Source organism: Podarcis pityusensis, assembly GCF_964106645.2.
Source record: "Podarcis pityusensis genome assembly, chromosome: 6".
NCBI classification, from domain to species: Eukaryota; Metazoa; Chordata; class Lepidosauria; order Squamata; family Lacertidae; genus Podarcis; species Podarcis pityusensis.
Genome location: NC_138030.1, coordinates 93,466,947 through 93,486,418, shown reverse-complemented (window position 1 = coordinate 93,486,418; position 19,472 = coordinate 93,466,947). Strand labels below are relative to the sequence as shown.

The 19,472-nt window shown below is 44.1% G+C and overlaps 1 protein-coding gene and 1 long non-coding RNA gene across 14 annotated transcripts in view; one reads left to right on the top strand and one right to left on the bottom strand.

Annotated features, from left to right (window-relative positions):
* RASAL2 (RAS protein activator like 2) overlaps positions 1-19,472 on the top strand; it is a 221,272-nt gene that overhangs the window by 115,027 nt on the left and 86,773 nt on the right. Inside the window, exon 1 of one of the 13 annotated variants that reach the window (XM_081012028.1) lies at positions 3,265-3,491. The exons of 8 other annotated variants lie outside the window; for them this stretch is intronic. Coding sequence is in view for 3 of the 5 variants with exons in the window: in XM_081012037.1 (XP_080868163.1) it covers positions 15,552-15,625 (74 nt within the window). In the remaining 2 variants the exon portion in view is untranslated. Of the gene's footprint in view, positions 1-3,264; positions 3,492-4,119; positions 4,404-15,415; positions 15,626-16,778; positions 16,920-19,472 lie in introns of those variants that run through there. 4 more of the 13 variants (XM_081012027.1, XM_081012037.1, XM_081012026.1 and 1 more) reach the window with 4 other exon arrangements.
* LOC308480656 lies at positions 13,780-14,826 on the bottom strand. Its single transcript, XR_013988194.1, has 2 exons — positions 14,684-14,826; positions 13,780-14,054 (listed from the first exon to the last, which is right to left on the bottom strand). It is a non-coding gene; the product is annotated as an uncharacterized lncRNA (long non-coding RNA).

Sequence of the window (19,472 nt, the reverse complement as noted above, 5' to 3'; positions counted from 1 at the left end):
ATGATGCCCATGAAATCGGCCACAAGAGTCACTGGGTAACTTTAGGCAGGTCAGCCTTTCCCATTCTAATCTACCTAACCGGTGTGTGTGTGTGTGTGTGTGTGTGTGTGTGTGTGTAAGGATAAAACGTTCTCTGGAGTGCCTTGGAGGAATTTGCAGGCTGCAAATTATTAATATATGCCCCCTATGATCAGTTGGAATATTTAGGAATTATGGGAAATGCCTAATTAAGTGGAGCTTGCAGCAGTGAAGCCTCTGGCTGTGATTGCTTGAGCTAATATGTGGTAGCTCAGAATATTCTGTAGTTTTAGGGAGCAGCATAATGTGCACTCCCAACTCTCTAGAGGAAGGGAATTTTTGGCTGGGATCAAAACATCACATTGGGTGCAGCCAAGGACTGGGAAGAGGTGCAGGGACATGAAGTCTAGAGCAGGAGTCAGCAACCTTTTTCAGCCGTGGGCTGTCCCTCAGACCTTGTGGGGGGTTGGACTATATTTTGGAAAAAGAAAAAAAAAAAGAATGAATTCCTATGCCCCACAAATAACCCAGAGATGCGTTTTAAATAAAAACACACATTCTACCCATGTAAAAACACGAGGCAGGCCCCACAAATAACCCAGAGATGCATTTTAAATAAAAGGACACATTCTACTCATGTAAAAACACAAGGCAGGCCCCACAAATAACCCAGAGATGCATTTTAAATAAAAGGACACATTCTACTCATGTAAAAACACGCTGATTCCTGGACCGTCCATGGGCTGGAATGAGAAGGCGATTGGGCCACATCCGGCCCCTGGGCCTTAGGTTGCCAACTCCTGGTCTAAAGGAAAAGAAGCCCAAAGAAGGGTGTAATGAGCTAATAAAGAGGAACCCAAGGAAAAGACCTGTTGGAGAGCAAGGCCTGAGGGAACGGAGAAAGGGAACTGCAGCAAAGGTTAGTCATAGACGATGCTCTGAAGAAACTTACCATATTTTTCGCTCCATAAGACGCACCCGACCATAACACGCACATAGTTTTTAGAGGAGGAAAATCCATAGGCATGCCACCCGTAGGCATTCCCTCCATAACACGCACAGACATTTCCCCTTACTTTTTAGGAGGAAAAAAGTGAGTGTTATGGTGCAAAAAATACGGTAAGTCCTGTGCATTCATGTTCAGGAGATGCTAAATAACAGAAAGAGAGCAGAAAGTTTTGAGGTGTGGTTTGGCTGCAGGATAGTAAAGTGGGACAAAATAGCCAGTGGTCTGAAAAGCAGGATCTTGAGGAAGGGCATTGGGTGGAGAAATTAATCTGAAGAAAGGAGGAGAAAGGAGAGCAGCCCAAAACAGTTCACAAGAGCCGGGTTGTGCACTATTGTCAGGAAAGGGAGGAAGCCAAGGCGGGGATTCTGCACACTGTGGCTTCTGCTTTCACTAAGGTATTTCAGCCTCGCAATTCTAAGGGAGAATGAGGTTCATAAAGCAGTAGATGGCAGTTTGGACTGAGTTTCATTTATTGATCTGAGCCAACCAGCCAATTCTTTGGCTGCAGATGCTGTCTTTGGTGAGTTTCCTTTCCAGGCGCAGTACATCTTGGTGACACCGCCATCAGTTCTAGTCTCAGCTACAGTGGGTTCGTGGGAACCAGGTCGCCGCCCTTTCTGAACCTGTGTTTCCCTTCTCTCATAAACTAGTCACATGTCTCCTGTCTCTACATTATTTCTCCTTTGCTCTTTCTGAAATCATCTGTAAATAACAGTCTCTTTGGTGCTTTGCACAGTTGCTTCTGTGACAGATTTTTATTTAAATTAAAGATGATATGTTTGCAAGGGAGCTTTTATATTTAACTATTTAGAACAGGGTTTTGTTTTTGTTTTCAGGGGGAACTGAATATTTCACCAGCAGTCTACATTTTTTCCAACCTGTCCAAATCAGCTTGTTTGCTTTGCAATATCTGGAATGAAGCTGTGAAGCCTTTGTCTCTCACCCACCCCAGTTTTCTGTCATCACTAGGTTTGTGGAAAGCCATTTCTCTGAGGTGGATCACTTTGGGAAGCTCCTGTGGTATTTCAGGAATCTTTCTGTTCTTTGCAGGTTAAACAAGTTTAGAGCCTCTCAGATTACTAGAAATATGTTCCATTAACACTGAAAACACAAATGAAGCTGGAGTTTAACTCATTCCTAATTGTGGGCAGCAACATCATTTTGGGAAAGCCTTAGTAATGAAAGCATGGCATGTGGATCCCATTTTGTATTCCGTCATAAAAGCAGAATATTTCTCAATTGTACAATGTTAGATTTAATGCTTTAGCGTAAATAGGAATTACTGCCGAATGTGTCGAGAGAGATCTTGTAAATGGACATTCTTTCTGTGGAAATGTGCCATTCGCAACAGAACTATAAGTTTTCTGAGATGCTCAGAGAATAGTTGATATATTCAATGCCACATTGAAAGCACAAGGTGAAGAAAATGTTACTTTCCATTGGACCTACTTCTCTTGGTTGAAGAGTATGCTAACTGCATAGTCAAGGGCCAAAATGAATATTAAAAAACGAATATGTACAATTGAGTTGCACTAATTCCTCCTTCAAATAGAATGAGTCACTCAAACCCTGTGTATTCCTGTGCTTGTGCGTGTATGCAAATGCTCGGGGGGGGGGTGTGTGTGTGCCAAACTGGGTCTTTGACCTGGGTGGAAAAAAGCCAAGTTTCGCCCCTGATTTATGTTTCATTATGCTCCCACTGATGACATCAGAACCATACTGGAGTTTCTGAAATTTGAAGAGCTTGGAGGGAAATTCACAACAAACAAACAAACAAACAAACAAATAATAAAAAACCAGTTTGTATTAACTGAACCCAATTCCAAATTGAGGCGACAGGAATTCACCCATCAAGTTCAGTCCCATCTCCACAGCACAGCAGCTTCTGCAAATGTACTTCTGCTTCTGCAGCCCTAATGATGGTTTTAGAATTCAGAAATCACTCTGAGCCCATAATTAAGCTTCAGGTTGGTTTTGTTTTGATGAGCGTTTGAGAAGGGGGTGGAGGTAACTTCCAGCTTATAAATGTCTGCTTGGTTAGCTTCATAGCAGCATGCATTCTGCATCCCAAGACTTGTCCGGAGGCTTTTTCCCTGGGATTTTCCTTGTGAGCAGTAGCAGAGGGTGGGCTCGTCAAAGCTGCCGTTCCAACTTCTGGCAGAGGGGAGGGGGGGGGAGTCTGAGGGCACAAGGGCTGTTGCATAAGTAGGAAAAGAACAGAGGCTTATCACAAATCTACATTGCGCTGTGGGGTGGAGACATGCACCACAAGGAAGGAGAGATCGTGTATCTGCTGAATCGGAAGGAAGAAAATAGGAATATCCTAGTTTTGAGGACGTGCAGGAGGAGCTGCCAGTAGTGGGAAGCGTGTGCACAGCTTGTCTTCAGCCCATGATTAAATTACAGCGCCAGGCAAAGGGATCTTTCCTCTACGCAGTATCTCTCTGCAACTCTGGATAGGCAGGTGGGAATTGTTGTGGGGTTCTTTTAAATGGTTCAGACTTGATGTTTTGTTCTCTGCAGTGCTATTGTCTTGTCTTTAATGTAGTGCATTAGCAGCAACAGACTGGAGTGTAGAGGCGCTTATTTCCCCCCCCCCTTCTCTCAGCATATTAAAAAAAGGATGTTTTTGTCCCATATGTGCAGCAGCAAGATCGTAGAACACCCTCCTGTTCCTTGACTTCTTCCCCTTGCTTTTTAAAAGCTCCCGTTCAACACCTGACAAGAAGCAGAGTGGGTGCCTGTGTTCACTTGAGTTGTTTGCTTCCCTGAGTTGCGGGGAAAGTGCCGGATGGGAATAGTTCTCCACTTGCCTCAGTGTCACGTAAAACTTTTTGTCACTGAGTTTGCCTTCCTGTCAGAAGTCTGGCGCTCCTCATTTTGGTATCCACTCCGTTCAGATTGGATTAGATGGCATCGTGTTACACGGACTGCAGTTTCTCCGTAGTTGAGCGGCAGTTTAAAGGGAGCTGCTCTTTCATTAGCTCATGTTTTGGCTGCCGGACGCCGCCTTCTCTTACTCACATGCGCACACCCCTTTGGGGAGAGGAAAACGAAAAGTCCGTCCCTGTTAGTTTGCCTTGGTTCACACACACACACACACACACACACACACGGGATTCCGGCACTCTCCTCTGCCGTGGGAGAGAACGAGCGCAAGAGAAAGGGTAGCTATTGTTCGACTGCCCGGAGCCAGGGAACTGGATAGAGAAGCTTGGCCTCAGTTTTCGTCCTGGCTTTTCTTCATTCCACACTGTCCAAGGCAGAGGACAGACAAGGAGTGTGGCTGCCGAAAGTGGTGCTGTTAAGACGGGGGCTGGCATGCCGGCAGGACCATGACTGAGGCACCGGCAAGGTCACAGCATGCAGGTTTCAGGTAAGGTTCCCATCAGCAAAAACTTTAGGGGCATACCAGAAAGCCTGTTGAGGGGCGGGGAATGTTGCATTTTTCTTTCATAAAAATAGGTGCTTTCCTATACCATCTGCCTTGTATCAAACAGCTGTTTCCCCCCTTTTATCAGTGACTTTCATATCCTAAGTGAAAAGTAAAGAGAGAAGAGCCATTGCTCCCTTTCTGCTCCCTTTTGAAATCTGAAAGTGTTTTGATATCGCTTTCCAAAGCCTACTCTTGGTTTTACAAGTAGCACCAGCAGCACAATCCTATGCATATCTGCACACAAATAGATTTGCTGGGTTCAGTGGGACTTACATTTAGGTGTTTATAGGATTGTGGCCTTAACTGTGTTATACATTTGCTAAATATGGAAGTTGGATGAGTGAGCTACAACAGGTACAGTTCTGGTTCAGTATGAAAACAACTTTTATTCTCCTTTCAGTACGTCATTAACAACACATGAGAGTTTCCAGAAAGAAGTTACTGCAATTAAATAGTGTGTTTACTTATTCCAGGCCTTTTAAAAGAGAGTTATTGGCCTAAAGCTTCATAGAGGCTGGCATATAAGGGCAAAAAAATAAAATAAAATAAAATCACTATTTTTACATGTAAAATACTTGCAGTTGTGTTTAAAATATGCAGCCCGCAGCTGGCATGATTAACATGTAATCAGTGTCAAATTGTACCAGGCAAAGCTTCCTGCTTTTCTGTGAAAGTGGAAAAAGAAAAGCTGTCCCGGAAACTTAACAAGTTGCTTATAGTTTGTGTTCATGTTGTGAAGTCTCCTGTTAAGCACTGTGATCTTCTAAAATACACCCTGGTTGGTCCCTGTGAGATAGATCAGAATTTATTTTTCTGTGCATTTTGTGCTAGAAAGTTAATTCAACTTATGCTAGATTTGTAGAGTTAATCAAGGTGTTTTTTAAGGTAATGGCAAAATGGCTGCCCATGCTATGTGTTGAAATTGCTGCTATTTTCTGAGTCAAGCTCATATATATTTATGGGTGAAAAATAAATGTAGAGCTTGCTGAAAATGAGACCCTCTTCCTAATAGTTGGAGAGCAAGGAATGTTAAGAAGGGGGAGATAGTCACCTGACACAAGGTCATCCTGTATCAAAAATCCCCACTTATCTTTCAACTCTAGTTTTCCAGTACATGCCTGGTGGTGACCTTTGCTCCCTGGCTCCGTCACTCAGCCATCAGATTTCCTTCTCTGCCCTTTCTCTCCAAATGCCCTCTTTGCTTAGAATTGCCTCCCCGAACACCCAGATGCTGATGCTTTTTTTCTGTCCATCAGATTCCTCCCTAAAACATATATTTCCAATGTAATCTCCCTAGTCCTCATCCCCTACTGAAATGAAGCCCTAGTACACGCAACTGAACACACATTCTTCCCTTCCCTTCCTTATCCTCATTCCTATCTTCCTCCCCAACCCCCATTAGCCTCTCTCTCAGCAAATTTTAAATCACAGGTGAATAGCCTGTGGCCCTAGGACAGCATGTGATCTTTGGTCTAATTTCATATGGATGTCAATGGGGCAGACGAGAGAAGAAAGTGTGACCCCACCCTCTCGCTTTTGTCTCCATCCCTAACCACTGCCAATATACGGCCCCAAGATATCCCTGAAGAAATTCAGTCCTCCCCACTCCCATTTTAGATTACAGGGCAGGGACCTACCTGACTTGTGTTTTTAAAGCATCATGGAGCATACTATATGAACAACAACAGTAAAAATATGCATTCATTTAATTTCACGTATGAGTCACTTCCTACAAAACATCTCAAAGTGATTTGACAATAAAAATGTATGTGAAAACAATGTTAGATCCAATTACAGTTGTTGTTGTTGTTGTTGTTGTTGTTGTTGTTGTTGTTGTTGTTCAGTCTTTTAGTCGTGCCCGACTCTTCGTGACCCCATGGACCAGAGCACGCCAGGCACTCCTGTCTTCCACTGCCTCCCGCTACTCATGTTTGTAGCTTCGAGAACACTGTCCAACCATCTCGTCCTCTGTTGTCCCCTTCTCCTTGTGCCCTCCATCTTTCCCAACATCAGGGTCTTTTCCAGGGAGTTTTCTCTTCTCATGAGGTGGCCAAAGTATTGGAGCCTCAACTTCAGGATCTGTCCTTCCAGTGAGCACTCAGGGCTGATTTCCTTCAGGATGGAGAGGTTTGATCTTCTTGCAGTCTCAAGAGACTCCTCCAGCACCAGAATTCAAAAGCATCAATTCTTCGGCGATCAGCCTTCTTTAGGGTCCAGCTCTCACTTCCATACATCACTACTGGGAAAACCATAGCTTTTACTATATGGACCTTTGTTGGCAAGGTGATGTCTCTGCTTTTTGAGATGCTGTCTAGGTTTGTCATTGCTTTTCTCCCAAGAAGCAGGCGTCTTTTAATTTCGTGACTGCTGTCACCATCTGCAGTGATCATGGAGCCCAAGAAAGTAAAATCTCTCACTGCCTCCATCTCTTCCCCTTCTAAAACCTCCGCTTAAAATGCTCATTTGGAAAAGTGCGGTGCCTGTAATTAACAGGAGGGAGTTCCAAAGGGTAGTTGCCACCACACAAAGGCCCTGTAGCTAGATCATATGCAGTGGACCTCCTGATGAGGATGCGTGTCTGCAGGAGGTCCTCTCCTACAGAGCACAGTGGTCAGTTGGCTATAGATGGAGTGAGACAATCTTTTGGGTGTCCTGGTCCCGAGCTGTATAGGGCTTTGCGTATCAGGACCAACTAATTGAACTTAGCCCAGTAACTGATTGGAAGACACAATGTTGTTGTTGTTGTTGTTGTTGTTGTTGTTGTTGTTGTATTTATTTATGCCCCCCCTTTCTCCAAGAACCATGACTCAAGGCTGCTCACAAAAACTAAAGCAAGCATGGCCAAAACACAGGAATCTAAAAATATCTCTCCCATCCTTCTGGCAGAATTATGGCCTGCCAAGCAGGTCCCTCCTGTGTAGCTATTAAAAGCAGGTGCAAAAGACACATGCTACATGTCAGCATGGCTGAATGTGGTCACGGAGGCAACAGTTGACGCCTTCAAACGTAAGCCCTTCATTTTCCTTTAATAGCCTTTCTGGCTGCAAAGTCGTTGCTGGCAAGTTGGAAAAGAGGGCAGACACCATCACTTGCCTCTATGCCATAGGCCAGGAGTTCTCCAGTGCGGTGAGCCTTTTTATGTTTAGGAAAAACCTGATTGCTGCAGGAGGGGAGCAGCTAAAGCAGAGTTCGCTTCTCTTGTGGAGCGAGAAGGACTATGGTCAGTGGCTTTCTATGAGGAGAACAAGGAGGGTCATCTGGAAAATGCACCCAGCGCAGTAAGCCATGATGCTAGGTGGGTACAGGACCCCATTAGTGCCACTGACTGAGAAGGGGCAGTACAATGTATCTGTCCTCTTCCTTGGAAGAACCTTACTGGAGCGCAGAATCCCCTGTGGTCTGCAGCAAACGTCACAGCTGGGTATAGAATGATAGGACAGGACTTTAGCTGTGGGGTCTTAAGAGCTAGAAATAAACACAAGAGAGTTAGGGTTGAACAGGGCAATAACATGTTATTATTTCAGTTACATGTTCTTAGATATAGTTGCAGTGAGGTTTAATAGATTTCATAGAATTGTAGGGTTGGAAGGGGCCATGAGGAGTCATCTAGTCCAACCCCCAGCAACGCAGGAATCCTCCCCACAGCTGCCCCTGACCTCTTGCGCCTGAGGCTTTTAGCTCAATAATCCGTTCAGTAAAGGTAAAGGGACCCTGACCATTAGGTCCCGTCATGACCGACTCTGGGGTTGCGACGCTCATCTCGCTTTACTGGCCGAGAGAGCCGGCGTACAGCTTCCGGGTCATGTGGCCAGCATGACTAAGCCGCTTCTGGCAAACCAGAGCAGTGCACGGAAACTCCGTTTACCTTCCTGCCGGAGCGATACCTATTTATCTGCTTGTACTTTGACGTGTTTTTGAACTGCTAGGTTGGCAGGAGCAGGGACCGAGCAATGGGGGCTCACCCCGTCGCGGGGATTCGAACCGCCAGCCTTCTGATCAGCAAGTCATAGGCTCTGTGGTTTAACCCACAGCGCCACCTGCATCCCTCCGTTCAGTAGCTCCATGCAATAGTTCAGTAGCTCCATGCAATCCGTTCAGTATGCAGTCCGTTCAGTAGCTCCATGCAATAGGTTAGTAGTTGTTGCTTTACTAAGACTGTTCAGTTGGTTAGTATGTGAGGTGAGTTTTGAACCAATGACGTTGCAGGTGATAGATTAGCCACTATACAACATCAATGCCGTGTGATTTATTTTGGCTTTTTAATGTTGGATTATTTAGTTTGCCTCTCAGGTTAATTATAAGAGCAAGTGGAGAAATGAGATATAATCCCTATTCAAATTTGTAAAATAAACAAGGCACAAACCTAACTTCAGGGAGAATGATAAAAAAAGAAGCAGGTAGCCGTTGTGAGAACTTTCACTTTCTCAACTATCCATTCTGTGTGCTATTGATTGCATGTCTATGGCTCTAAATTTTAGGAGAAAGCAGATCCTTATCCACACACCCACACTCACGAACTCTGCACTACGCTGTCCAAGGACTGACATTTGGCTAATTGGTGCTTGGGAAGTGCCTTCAAGCCCCGCTTTTACCTGCCCCACACCCGGTGGCATAGAGGGCTGGTGTGCCTGGCTCGACTGAAACAGCTCAGTGGGCCTCATTAGGAACGTGAGCAGCTGGTTCTCCATCCTGATCGAAAGCAGCAATAGGTAGAGCTAAGAATGGCAGTAACCAAACCTTGTAGCATGTTGAGCATGTATATAGAATACAAAAGAGAACAGCACGGTTGTAGTTACGTAGATTTTCAGCAGCAGATGAAATTCCCTTTTCTGCACACTGAGGCTCCATCCCCTTTGCTTCTGGTCACCTTATGTGTAAAGTTTGCATATTGGCAATTTCAACGTGTCATCTTAAATTCTATTGTTGTTGTTTAGTCGTTTAGTCGTGTCCGACTCTTCGTGACCCCATGGACCAGAGCATGCCAGGCACTCCTGTCTTCCACTGCCTCCCACAGTTTGGTCAGGCTCATGTTGGTAGCTTCGAGAACACTGTCCAACCATCTTGTCCTCTGTCGTCCCCTTCTCCTTGTGCCCTCCATCTTTCCCAACATCAGGGTCTTTTCCAGGGAGTCTTCTCTTCTCATGAGGTGGCCAAAGTATTGGAGCCTCAGCTTCACGATCTGTCCTTCCAGTGAGCACTCAGGGCTGATTTCCTTCAGAATGGATGAATAGATTCTGTATTCTTCCTTAAAACACCTCTAATATATTGAACTCAGATCCAGAGTTATGATGGCTATGCAGTCAAAATGGTGCTATTGATAAACAACAGAGAAGTATCGGCAGGTTCAGGGAAACCCCAAGATTTATTGAAGTACCAAAAAAGAAAATTAGAGCTAGCCCTCCTGCCCTCAAGGACTGAGCATACTCAATAGCCACAGAACACTAAATATCCGTTTCAACACTTGAGTGAAGGAAGAGAATGGAAAACCAGGGAGGAGACAGAATGGTTCATCCTGAAAGAATGCATTGCTGGCTAGAATACTGAACAGAAACAGTCAGCACTGCAATATTATGTTGCAGGTCTCATTTGCATATAATGTGCATTGAAATGTGTGGGGTGGCTTTTTTCCTACCTTGGCTGATAGCATATTCCTCTTGTTAGACTTTTTCAACTTAGTCATGTGGCTTCTTGGCAAGTACTATCTACTTTGGGACATACAATTTCAGTCCCACCTTTAAAAGCTCCCTCTCCAGGGGACATAATGGCAACCTCTGTTGTTTTGAACAACGTATGGGTGGGGATTATTTTAACAATGCTGGCCCTACATTAGCCATGTTACGACATAAGGCCACTCCTTTTCTTTCCTGCCTTCTCCTGAACTTGCTTCTTGCTCAACAGGCTGCTTGCTAGTCATTTTTGTTATGTGGGCACCTGTTCAAAAAGAAGTGGAACTATGTCGGGCAGGTAACATAAAGTTAATGAAGTGGCCCTTAACAATTCTCAAAAGCAATGGTGAGTTTCAGTGGTGAATTTCCAAACAATTAAAATGACCTTTGCATGAAGAGGCTGTGTGGTTCCCCCACTTTGCCTTTTCTTGGTCAGTACTGCTGGTGCCCCTCAATAGCTGAAGGTGCTCCAGACCAGCTGCCCCACTCAACTCGACCCACAATCATTACTTGTAAGAATGCTTCTAAGTCAGTAAATGCAAATAAGCTCATCAGTACAAATGCTCCCCTTGACAGTCCTTTTCCCAGAGGAGTCATTGAGGAAGCATACCTAATTTGACTGACTTTATCAGAATGCATAACTGGGCCCAGTGGCTTGTAAAGCTCAAATTTCATATGCAAAACTTGAGGCAAACCTGGAAGTGCTACGAAGGGTGCCCTGAGCCAATCCTGGCTCCCTGATTAATGCGCCTGTGTGCTGTGCTTGTCAGGCAGTTAGCACTCTGAAGTCGATCGTGCAATAGGAACCAAATCTGACAGTCAGCCTATCTGACTTGGTATCGTTGGTGCTGACTGACAGCAGCTCTTCAGGATTCAGAAGGTGTTCTTTTCCAGCCCTTCCGAGAGACCCTGGGACCTTCTTGCAAGTCAGATGTTATTCCCCCGAGTAAAAGGTTTTTCTCTCCATTCATTATTATGTGTTCCCTTAACACACCATGTGTCATCAGTCACATCAGTCACTATATTGTTTCCACATGGGAAAAGGGAAGTTGAGGGAAGATGTTTTGCCTAAGGATATATAGTGAGCCCATGGAGCCATTCACCCATCAAAAACCACTGAAAAAGTTCCCCATTGACGGACATATTAAAGAATTAAAACAAACAGAGCCACACAAAAGAGAATTATCCACACCTCTTAACACAGTGAGACTGTGTTGGAATTTGAAATAATTGTTTCCTGTCTTTCAAGTTATTTACACACACACACACACACACACACACACACACTGCCTTGAGTATTTTTGCCTAATGCACTGTCCTCATGCACCTGACTCAGGAAGGAGTACACACCGGAGCATAACTGTGGAAACTGCAAACTCTCACCAGCATTTTGTTGATTATGATATGGAAGTGGTTTAATTTGGTAGTACTGTTACCAGCGACCATTGCAAAAAGTGAATTCTCTCTTAGTCCCTGTGCTGTGATGCTGCCTCATGGCTAGTGAAGACATTACGATTGATGGCGTTAAGACAGACACGGCATTTGCTCTTAATTTTCTTTTTCAGGGAGCTGCTCTGCTTTAGGGAATTAATGACGCAGGCTGTGCCTTACCAATCTCTGCAGCTGGACCAATTGCAGCAGAGCAGAGGAGGAGCTTCGCACTCAGCTGATTCCAGCAATCCTCTGATTTCCTTAGTATCTGAAAGGATCAGGCAAGGACAAGGGGTGGAGCAGGACTGATGACTGACATAACGTATTCCACCCTCAACTTTGAGAAATCTGCCTGGCTCATGCAGAACAAGCAAGCTAGTTTGACTTGTTATGGGCATGTTAACCAACTTCAGGTCCTATTATTACCCATCAGCTCCTCAATATATTTTACACAGACGAATTCTTTATTGAGGAGCTGATAGGTAATAATAGGACTTTCAGATTACGAGAAAGTGAATGTCACTCAAGGCAGCATAATACAACAGCAGTGGGGCCCTGAAGAACATGGAATGGGTCTTAAGCTATTCTGTCTGTTACAGGTAGACAATACTATTTCAGGGGCATTATAAAGCGCTTCTTAATTTCCACGAGGGCTAGAAACTTGCCTACTCTTTCTTTCAGGGTCTCCCCCCAGCTCAGATTCCCAAAGGAGTTGCACATCTTAGTGTACATGCTTCATGTTCCATATTTGGCAGAGTGGCTGATGTAAATGCAGATTTCCTTCTAGGCCAGGGGTCGGCAACCTAAGGCCTATGGACCACAAGCAGCCCACGGGGGTCGTTTAACCGGCCAACGAGCCGCCCCCCGAACCAAACCGAACCAAGCCGCCTGATCGGGGAGTCCCCGCGTGCTACGCTAAGCCAGCGCAGCACGGGGACTCGCTTCTGCAGACACCAGAAATCGCACCTGCAGAGATGCAGATGCCTGAAATCACGGGCGCGCAGGCGATCCGGCCCACGGAGGGATCTCTGCTGGAGTGAATCGTCCCAGGCGAGGTAAACCTTGCCAGCCCCTGTTCTAGACCTCCTGCAGGATAGTCTACATGTAAGAAGACATCATGAGATATTTTAGTTCTAACTGTCCATCTTGTTACTGGATGGTGGGAGAAAGGAGCCCCAGTGCACTAAACACACCACTTTCCTCCAACACTCAATTAGCTTCAGGAATTATAATAAGAATGACTTCCAGTGGTGTTCCTATATTGATTATGCATATTGCCGTGAAAGAAGTCATTGACTACAGCAAGGCTGGTCAATCAAAGGCATGTCTCTGCATCTTGTGGGTCTTTAATGCTTCGAATGCTAATGCCCTTTGATTTTAGTAGTAGGATTCCTGGTTTTTGTGCACACGTAGCGTCTCTTTCCATGCCTCTTAGGGCTCCAGTGTTTGCATACATTATGAATGATAATTTTGCTAGAATACTTTCTAAAACACTCAGACCCAAACTTCTGTGAAGCTTTGCTTATCAGGAATGCGACTATAGGGTAGCCAAAGCTGTTTAGCTTCATAGGTTGTTGCTGTGCTGTAATTGTATGAGGTGACACATTTGACAATTGAGGAGATAAAAGCAGACCCATAAATGTAATAAGTTGTGCATTCATATTTTGGAATAAGATGTCCATATTTATTTCAAATATTTAGCCTAGATTATTCTGGGAAAGTTGGTTATCATTTGGTTTTTCTTTATCTGAAAGCTTTAGAATTAGCAAGGAAACACCATAATTGAGCGAGTAAAGGAGAAATTGTAAATTTACTTTCCCTTTTCAAATTATTTCCATGATTCCGTGAACTATTAAGTGCCTCCTTTCAAAGAGACATAAAGCTGCTTTGGCTAGTTTGCTTTCACAACCCTTTATGACTTTGAAAAGGCAATTCTTTTTCTAAGTCATAAATAATGTTTCTTCTCACAAGTTTTAAGGTCAGAGAAATATATTTTGTTTTTCTAATATAAATTTACTGCTGTACATTTTCCAAAAAAATAAATAAATCAAGTTCATATATACATCTAACATTTCGCAAGAGTGAAAACAGAGTAGCAATTTGAAGAATTGAAAGTTGGAAAATTATTAATTCCTATATATCCAGCACAGTGTTAGAAGGGTAAGATCCTGTGAATTAAAGCCTGGTTTGTCAAGCTTCTTCCAATAATACACATAACAGGGAGAAAAGATATATTTATTTATTTAAAGTGGTGTATACCAGTTTTAAGGCGGACCTCAGAAAACAGTGTTTGTTAAATTATTAAAACAATTAGAATCAAATACAAAATAAACAGAAAGCAAACACCACTTTGTCTTGAAGAAAGTGTGTCTACTAATTCTTCCCTCCTCTCAGGGCGATGTTCTTAGGGTTGCAGTTGCGAGGAAGGGAAAACCAGAGACTCCTGGGAGGGTGGTAGTTCGTTAAGCTGTTTCTTTCTCCTTCTTCCTTCTTCCTGAATGGGCACAGATCAAGCACAATTCATTTATGTGTGCATAAGACAGTCTTCCAAAGTTAGTAGCCCACAAAATAATTACTGGCCCAACCTTCTTATGAATATTGGTCATTTCATGGCGCATCATCTACCAGGGAATTGAGGAGAGAATCCATTCTTATTGCATTTACAAAAAGATCCTATAATGGTATGGGGTTGCTCGTGCGTAAGTTGCCGCCTCTCCTGGCTATGTTGCCTTGTTAAACCTTTCAGTCTGGGCAGCCCTTCACTTCGTGGCTGCCTCAGTCGCTAGCAGAATCTGTCAGTGGGCGTTTCTTAAACCTTTTCCAACATAAAAGTTGTTTGACGCCCAGTCTCCTCCTACTTTCTCTGCGCGGAAGTCTTCTGCGCAGGGAGGGCGTGGGTAGCGGAGGACCAGTGCTCTCCCCGCTGGTGTCCGGTGAAGAGTCCGGGAGCCCTCTCGCCGATTCCCCCATCTGCCCCTCCTTATTCCTGGTGTTGCACTGAATTGCTTCCCCATCTGCTGAGCTGCCTCTCTCCCTGCTGGGCCCTTCTCCAGCATCATTAGAGAGCCTTCCCTCCGCCTCTAGCTCCGATGTCAGTTCCCTGACAGATCCATACCTTCTTACCTAGATATAAAACCTTCCTTCCTGCAGGCAAACTGGCAAGTAGTATTAACACACTTGGTTGGACCACCCTGGCCTGGGCTGTTCCTCTTAAGGGCAGCTTAATGACAGACATTGACTCTACGCAGAAGGCAGGCCTATCAAAGTTTTCATTAACACGTTTTGGCAGCTCAGCTGCTCATTACTGTCATGTGATCTGAAGATGAAACATTCATAGCAGGAAATGGCACAGGACATTGGCATGTGATTTACCTTCACTCACAAGAAACTGTATGGGGGAAATGGCTGCCCCTATATGTATTTGTTTATTAAAAATATTTGTATACTGCTGTTCAAAAAAACATGAGTTCATTTAAAAAGGAGTTTTCTAGAGACATTTCTGCACCAGTTTCCAAGCTTAGCCTCCTCTCCTTGCTATGGACCAGCTGATCAGCAGGGTATTTGGGTATCCCCTAGTTTGTCCTGTATTTCCTGTGTCAATAAGAGTTTATTATTCTTGTAAATGTCTGCTAGGTGATTTAGCCTTTGTGCTGCGTGATGTGATGGAATAATGGGTGATAAACCAAGGAGATTAGTGGAGTTGGGGACAATATGCCTACTTTTTCTTTCCATGCCTTAAAAATGGATAGTGTGAACCTATTTAGTGTTGTGGAGAGGTTTTTTTCAGCTTGTTTTGGAGGAAGGGTTATGCAGCAGGGGTGTTTTCAATGGTATCTAACTCCAACTGATCCAACTGTCTCCTAGAATGTCTGTTATGATGCGTGTTTGGTTGCCAAGGTAGTAGTATTCTATATTGTGAATTCCCCATCCTCAGTCTGAGGTCAAAAAGAACAAGTAGTTGAGACCTGTTCTTTAAGTTTTGTACGATAAAATGAGTGGTTGTAATTTGTTCGGCCACATACTGAGATGGTTTGGTAGACGGTGGAATGGAAGGGTTGAGAATGGGTAGGTTAATTTTGGAAGGGTGATCATTTTGATCGTGGCTGTTTTATCTGAGAGAGTGAAGTTAGTATTGTTCCATCACCTCAGGTCTTTGTTAATTTGTCGCCACGGGGATTTTTAATTATGGAGGTATAATTTGTTGAGGTTTCTGGATATTTGAACCCCTAGGTATCTGAATTTGGTACAACAGAGTTTTATCTTTATTTTAGGATATGAGGGAGTGTTGAAACACATTGCCTCAGATTTAGCAAACTTCATTTGTTGGCCTGACACCACTACAAAAGTGTTGAGTTCTTTGGCTAGGTGATTGCTGTACTAATAGGGTATGGTGTCGTGACCATTAGGCCTGCAAAGAGCCCTAGTTTATATGTTTTACCTTTTATTTCCACTCCCTTGATATTAGGGGCTGCCCGGAGTTGGATTGCTAGAGGTCCTAGGGCCAGGATGAATAGGAAGGGAGGCAGCAGGCTTCCCTGTTTGTGCCTCTTTGGATTGGTATAGCGTTGGTGTCCATATTGTTAATTTTGCATTTAGTTGAGGCTTAGCATTAGATTTGTTTGAGAGTTTGTAGGAAGTTGGGACCAAAGGTTATGCTGGGTAATACTGATAGTAGGAATTTCCATTCTAAGCAATTGAAGGCTTTAAGGATATCTTATGGACATGATCATCAGTGGTTTTTTGGCTATTTTGCTATGATTATCAGATTCAGTAGTTTCCTAATGGGGTCTGTTATGTTGCAACCACAGGCAAAGCGGGCCTGATCTGGAGTATTAGTTTGTGTAGGAGTTTTTTTTAAAGCAGTTAGCCAAGATTGATGTGAATATCTTGTGGTCTTGATTTATCAGTGAGATTGGGCAATAAGATTCTACTTTGAGGCTATCTTTGAGTGGTTTGGGGATAGAGATAGAAATGTTTGATTTCAGAAGCCTTGGAAGCAAGAGCTGAAGTTTGTTTTTAACTTTCTGAAAGTTGCATATATGGAAATTGTGATTTGCATGTGCTAATTTGCCCTATGGGCCTATTCTCTGGTTCTGTTAAGGACCCAACAGGTGCCTTTGCTCCTGCATTGCATCTGTTTCTCCCAACACTCAGTTGGGATCTAGTCTATTGAGATACTTAGAACTATATATGAACTGGCAAGTAGCCCTCCTTGGGCAGAGAAAGAATTGACTACTGTGGCTGGCAGGCAAATAAGAGGTCTCTATATTGTTCTGGTCTGGTACGAACACTCAGAACCTCCCCTGCAACTCCCCTCAGTTCCAGAGGACCTCTATCCAGCCATGTCCATTTACCCAAGGTAAGGCAGCAGGGTCCGTATAGTAAAAGCATGGTTTTCCCAGTAGTGATGTATGGAAGTGAAAGCTGGACCAAAAAGAAGGCTGATCGCCGAAGAATTGATGCTTTTGAATTATGGTGCTGGAGGAGACTCTTGAGAGGCCCATGGACTGCAAGAAGAACAAACCTATCCATTCTTAAGGAAATCAGCCCTGAGTTCTCACTGGAAGGACAGATCCTGAAGCTGAGGCTCCAATACTTTGGCCACCTCATGAGAAGAGAAGGCTCCCTGGAAAAGACCCTGATGTTGGGAAAGATGGAGGGCACAAGGAGAAGGGGACGACAGAGGACGAGATGGTGGGACAGTGTTCTCGAAGCTACCAGCGTGAGTTTGACCAAACTGTGGGAGGCAGTGGAAGACAGGAGTGCCTGGCGTGCTCTGGTCCAGGGGGTCACGAAGAGTCGGACACGACTAAACGACTAAACAACACAACAAGGCAGCAGGGGGTGGGTGGGTGAGGGATGGTGGGCCAAGTCAGCCTGGCCTGGTTGGGGGGGGGGAGGTTGTGTCACGTGTGTGATGTCATGCACGTGCAACACAAGCCTGCCCCCCCCAACTTGGTGCCTCTGCTGGCCCATTAGCTTTTTAACTTGATCCTTTGAGTTTTTAAGTTACCATATTGTTCAATTAAACCAAGTTTTTAAAATTGCTTCCTGACTACTTCCGGGTTGGCGCCATCGCCGAATGGCGGACTCCCTCCGAGCTCCGGAGGGAGTCGGCTCGGCAGGGGCTGGGTCCTACCGCGCCGGCGACGCGGGGACCCTTAAAAACCACGGGCACGGGGCCCGTGGACATGGGGACTCGGCTGGTACCGTCAGCGCCCTCCCGACTCGTGAAGGAGCCTTTTTAAAGGCTACGGATCGGGTGCCTGGGAGTGGCGTGGTACTTTGAGTCTATCGCTTCCCCTGCCGAGTGCAGCCGCATGCCATTCGTCGGAGAGCGCTGGCTTCTTCCATTTGAAATTCGGACATTTAACAAAAACCCGTGAGTAATTGGGTAACCGGGTACAAAAGGAGGAAAAAAAAAAGGAATTTTTTTTTTTCGGATTCGGCACGAGCGGGGGGGGATCTAAAAAGGAAGTCAGTCCCCTCCCTGATTGTAAACATGCTAAAACAAGGACTGAGAAACCAAGATCAATTCAGAAGTTTATTGCTGACTAAAAATACCAAATTCCACGATGGAATTACTACAAGAATTGTGCTGGAGGAGAGTCGAGGGTGAGAGGGAAAAGGCAACCCCCCCCCCGGGAACCGGGGCGATTCAGAGAACCTGGCGGAGAGAGATGGAGAGTTTGACAGCTGTCAAAGTAGCTGTCAAATCTTGAGAATATAAAGAGGACTTTGCTACAAGTATTTTGCTGGTTAATTTTGATACAATTGGATATAAATATGGATATAAAATGTCGGGTGGAAAAAGAAACAACAATTTGACTTTTGGATGAGAGGACACAAAGTTATTGCAATCCCTCTAGAGGGGCTTTGGGACATTACAAGCGGCGTATATGGAAAACTACTCTGGGATGTGTACTACTGGTCTTAGCTCCTGGGAAAGTAGCAAAACTGAAATATTTGTTTTGTCTACAGAGGTGACAACACAATAGAATCTTTCTATTTAAGTAAGCTCCTGAATAACAAACCTCTGTAGAGATACTAGATTTCAGAATAAGAATGGTTTTGCAGCTGAACAAGACAGAAACCTGAGAAAGTAAGAAACAAAAGAGTAAAGGACCAACTACGCCACGGCAAGAACAATGGGAGGAGTAACAATGATCAAGGGAAATTAAAGGCCTCGATTAGACTGGACTTTTGAAATTAAACATTATCAAAACAAGTAAATTTAAAGAAAACCGGCAAGATGAATTGAGAAAGTTTGGCTGTGGACTTGAGACCTCCAGGCCGACAACATACAGACTGATGGACATAGGGAATCTAAACCGGGGAAGGGAGGGGGAATTCTAGAATCCAAAGGCTATGTAATCAACTTCTGGAACCTTCTTCTATTTTCTATCTTTTAATTTTTTTTTTTATATATAACTTTGGTATTTTGATTTAACAAGTTTTGGGAAAAAAAAAGAAAAGGGGGAATTCGTGGAAGGAAACGGGGTAGATTTTGGGGAAAAAAATCTTTGTTCTATTTTGTTAAAGGTGAGGAGTGATGTTAAGATTGTAATTTAAATTGGCTATTAGGCATAACATATTAGGTTAAATTGGGAATGAGAACTTGTGGAACCAACGTAGGGAAAGGGGAATACAGTCGGGAGGGGAAGGAGGGAGTCCCAGAAAGAAGGTTATGAAAATAAGGGTTTAAAATTGGTCTCTTTTCTTTCTTTTTTTTCTTTATCTTTTCTATCTTCTTTATTCTGTTATTATTGGAAATTTTAATAAATATGATTAAAAAAAATAAATAAAATAAAATTGCTTCCTGACTGAAACTGAGACAAGTTTGAAGAAAGCCTGTCTCTGCTGCAGAGGGAGAAGTATATTAGGATAGCCCTGTTCTGGGTTCTTGGGGAAC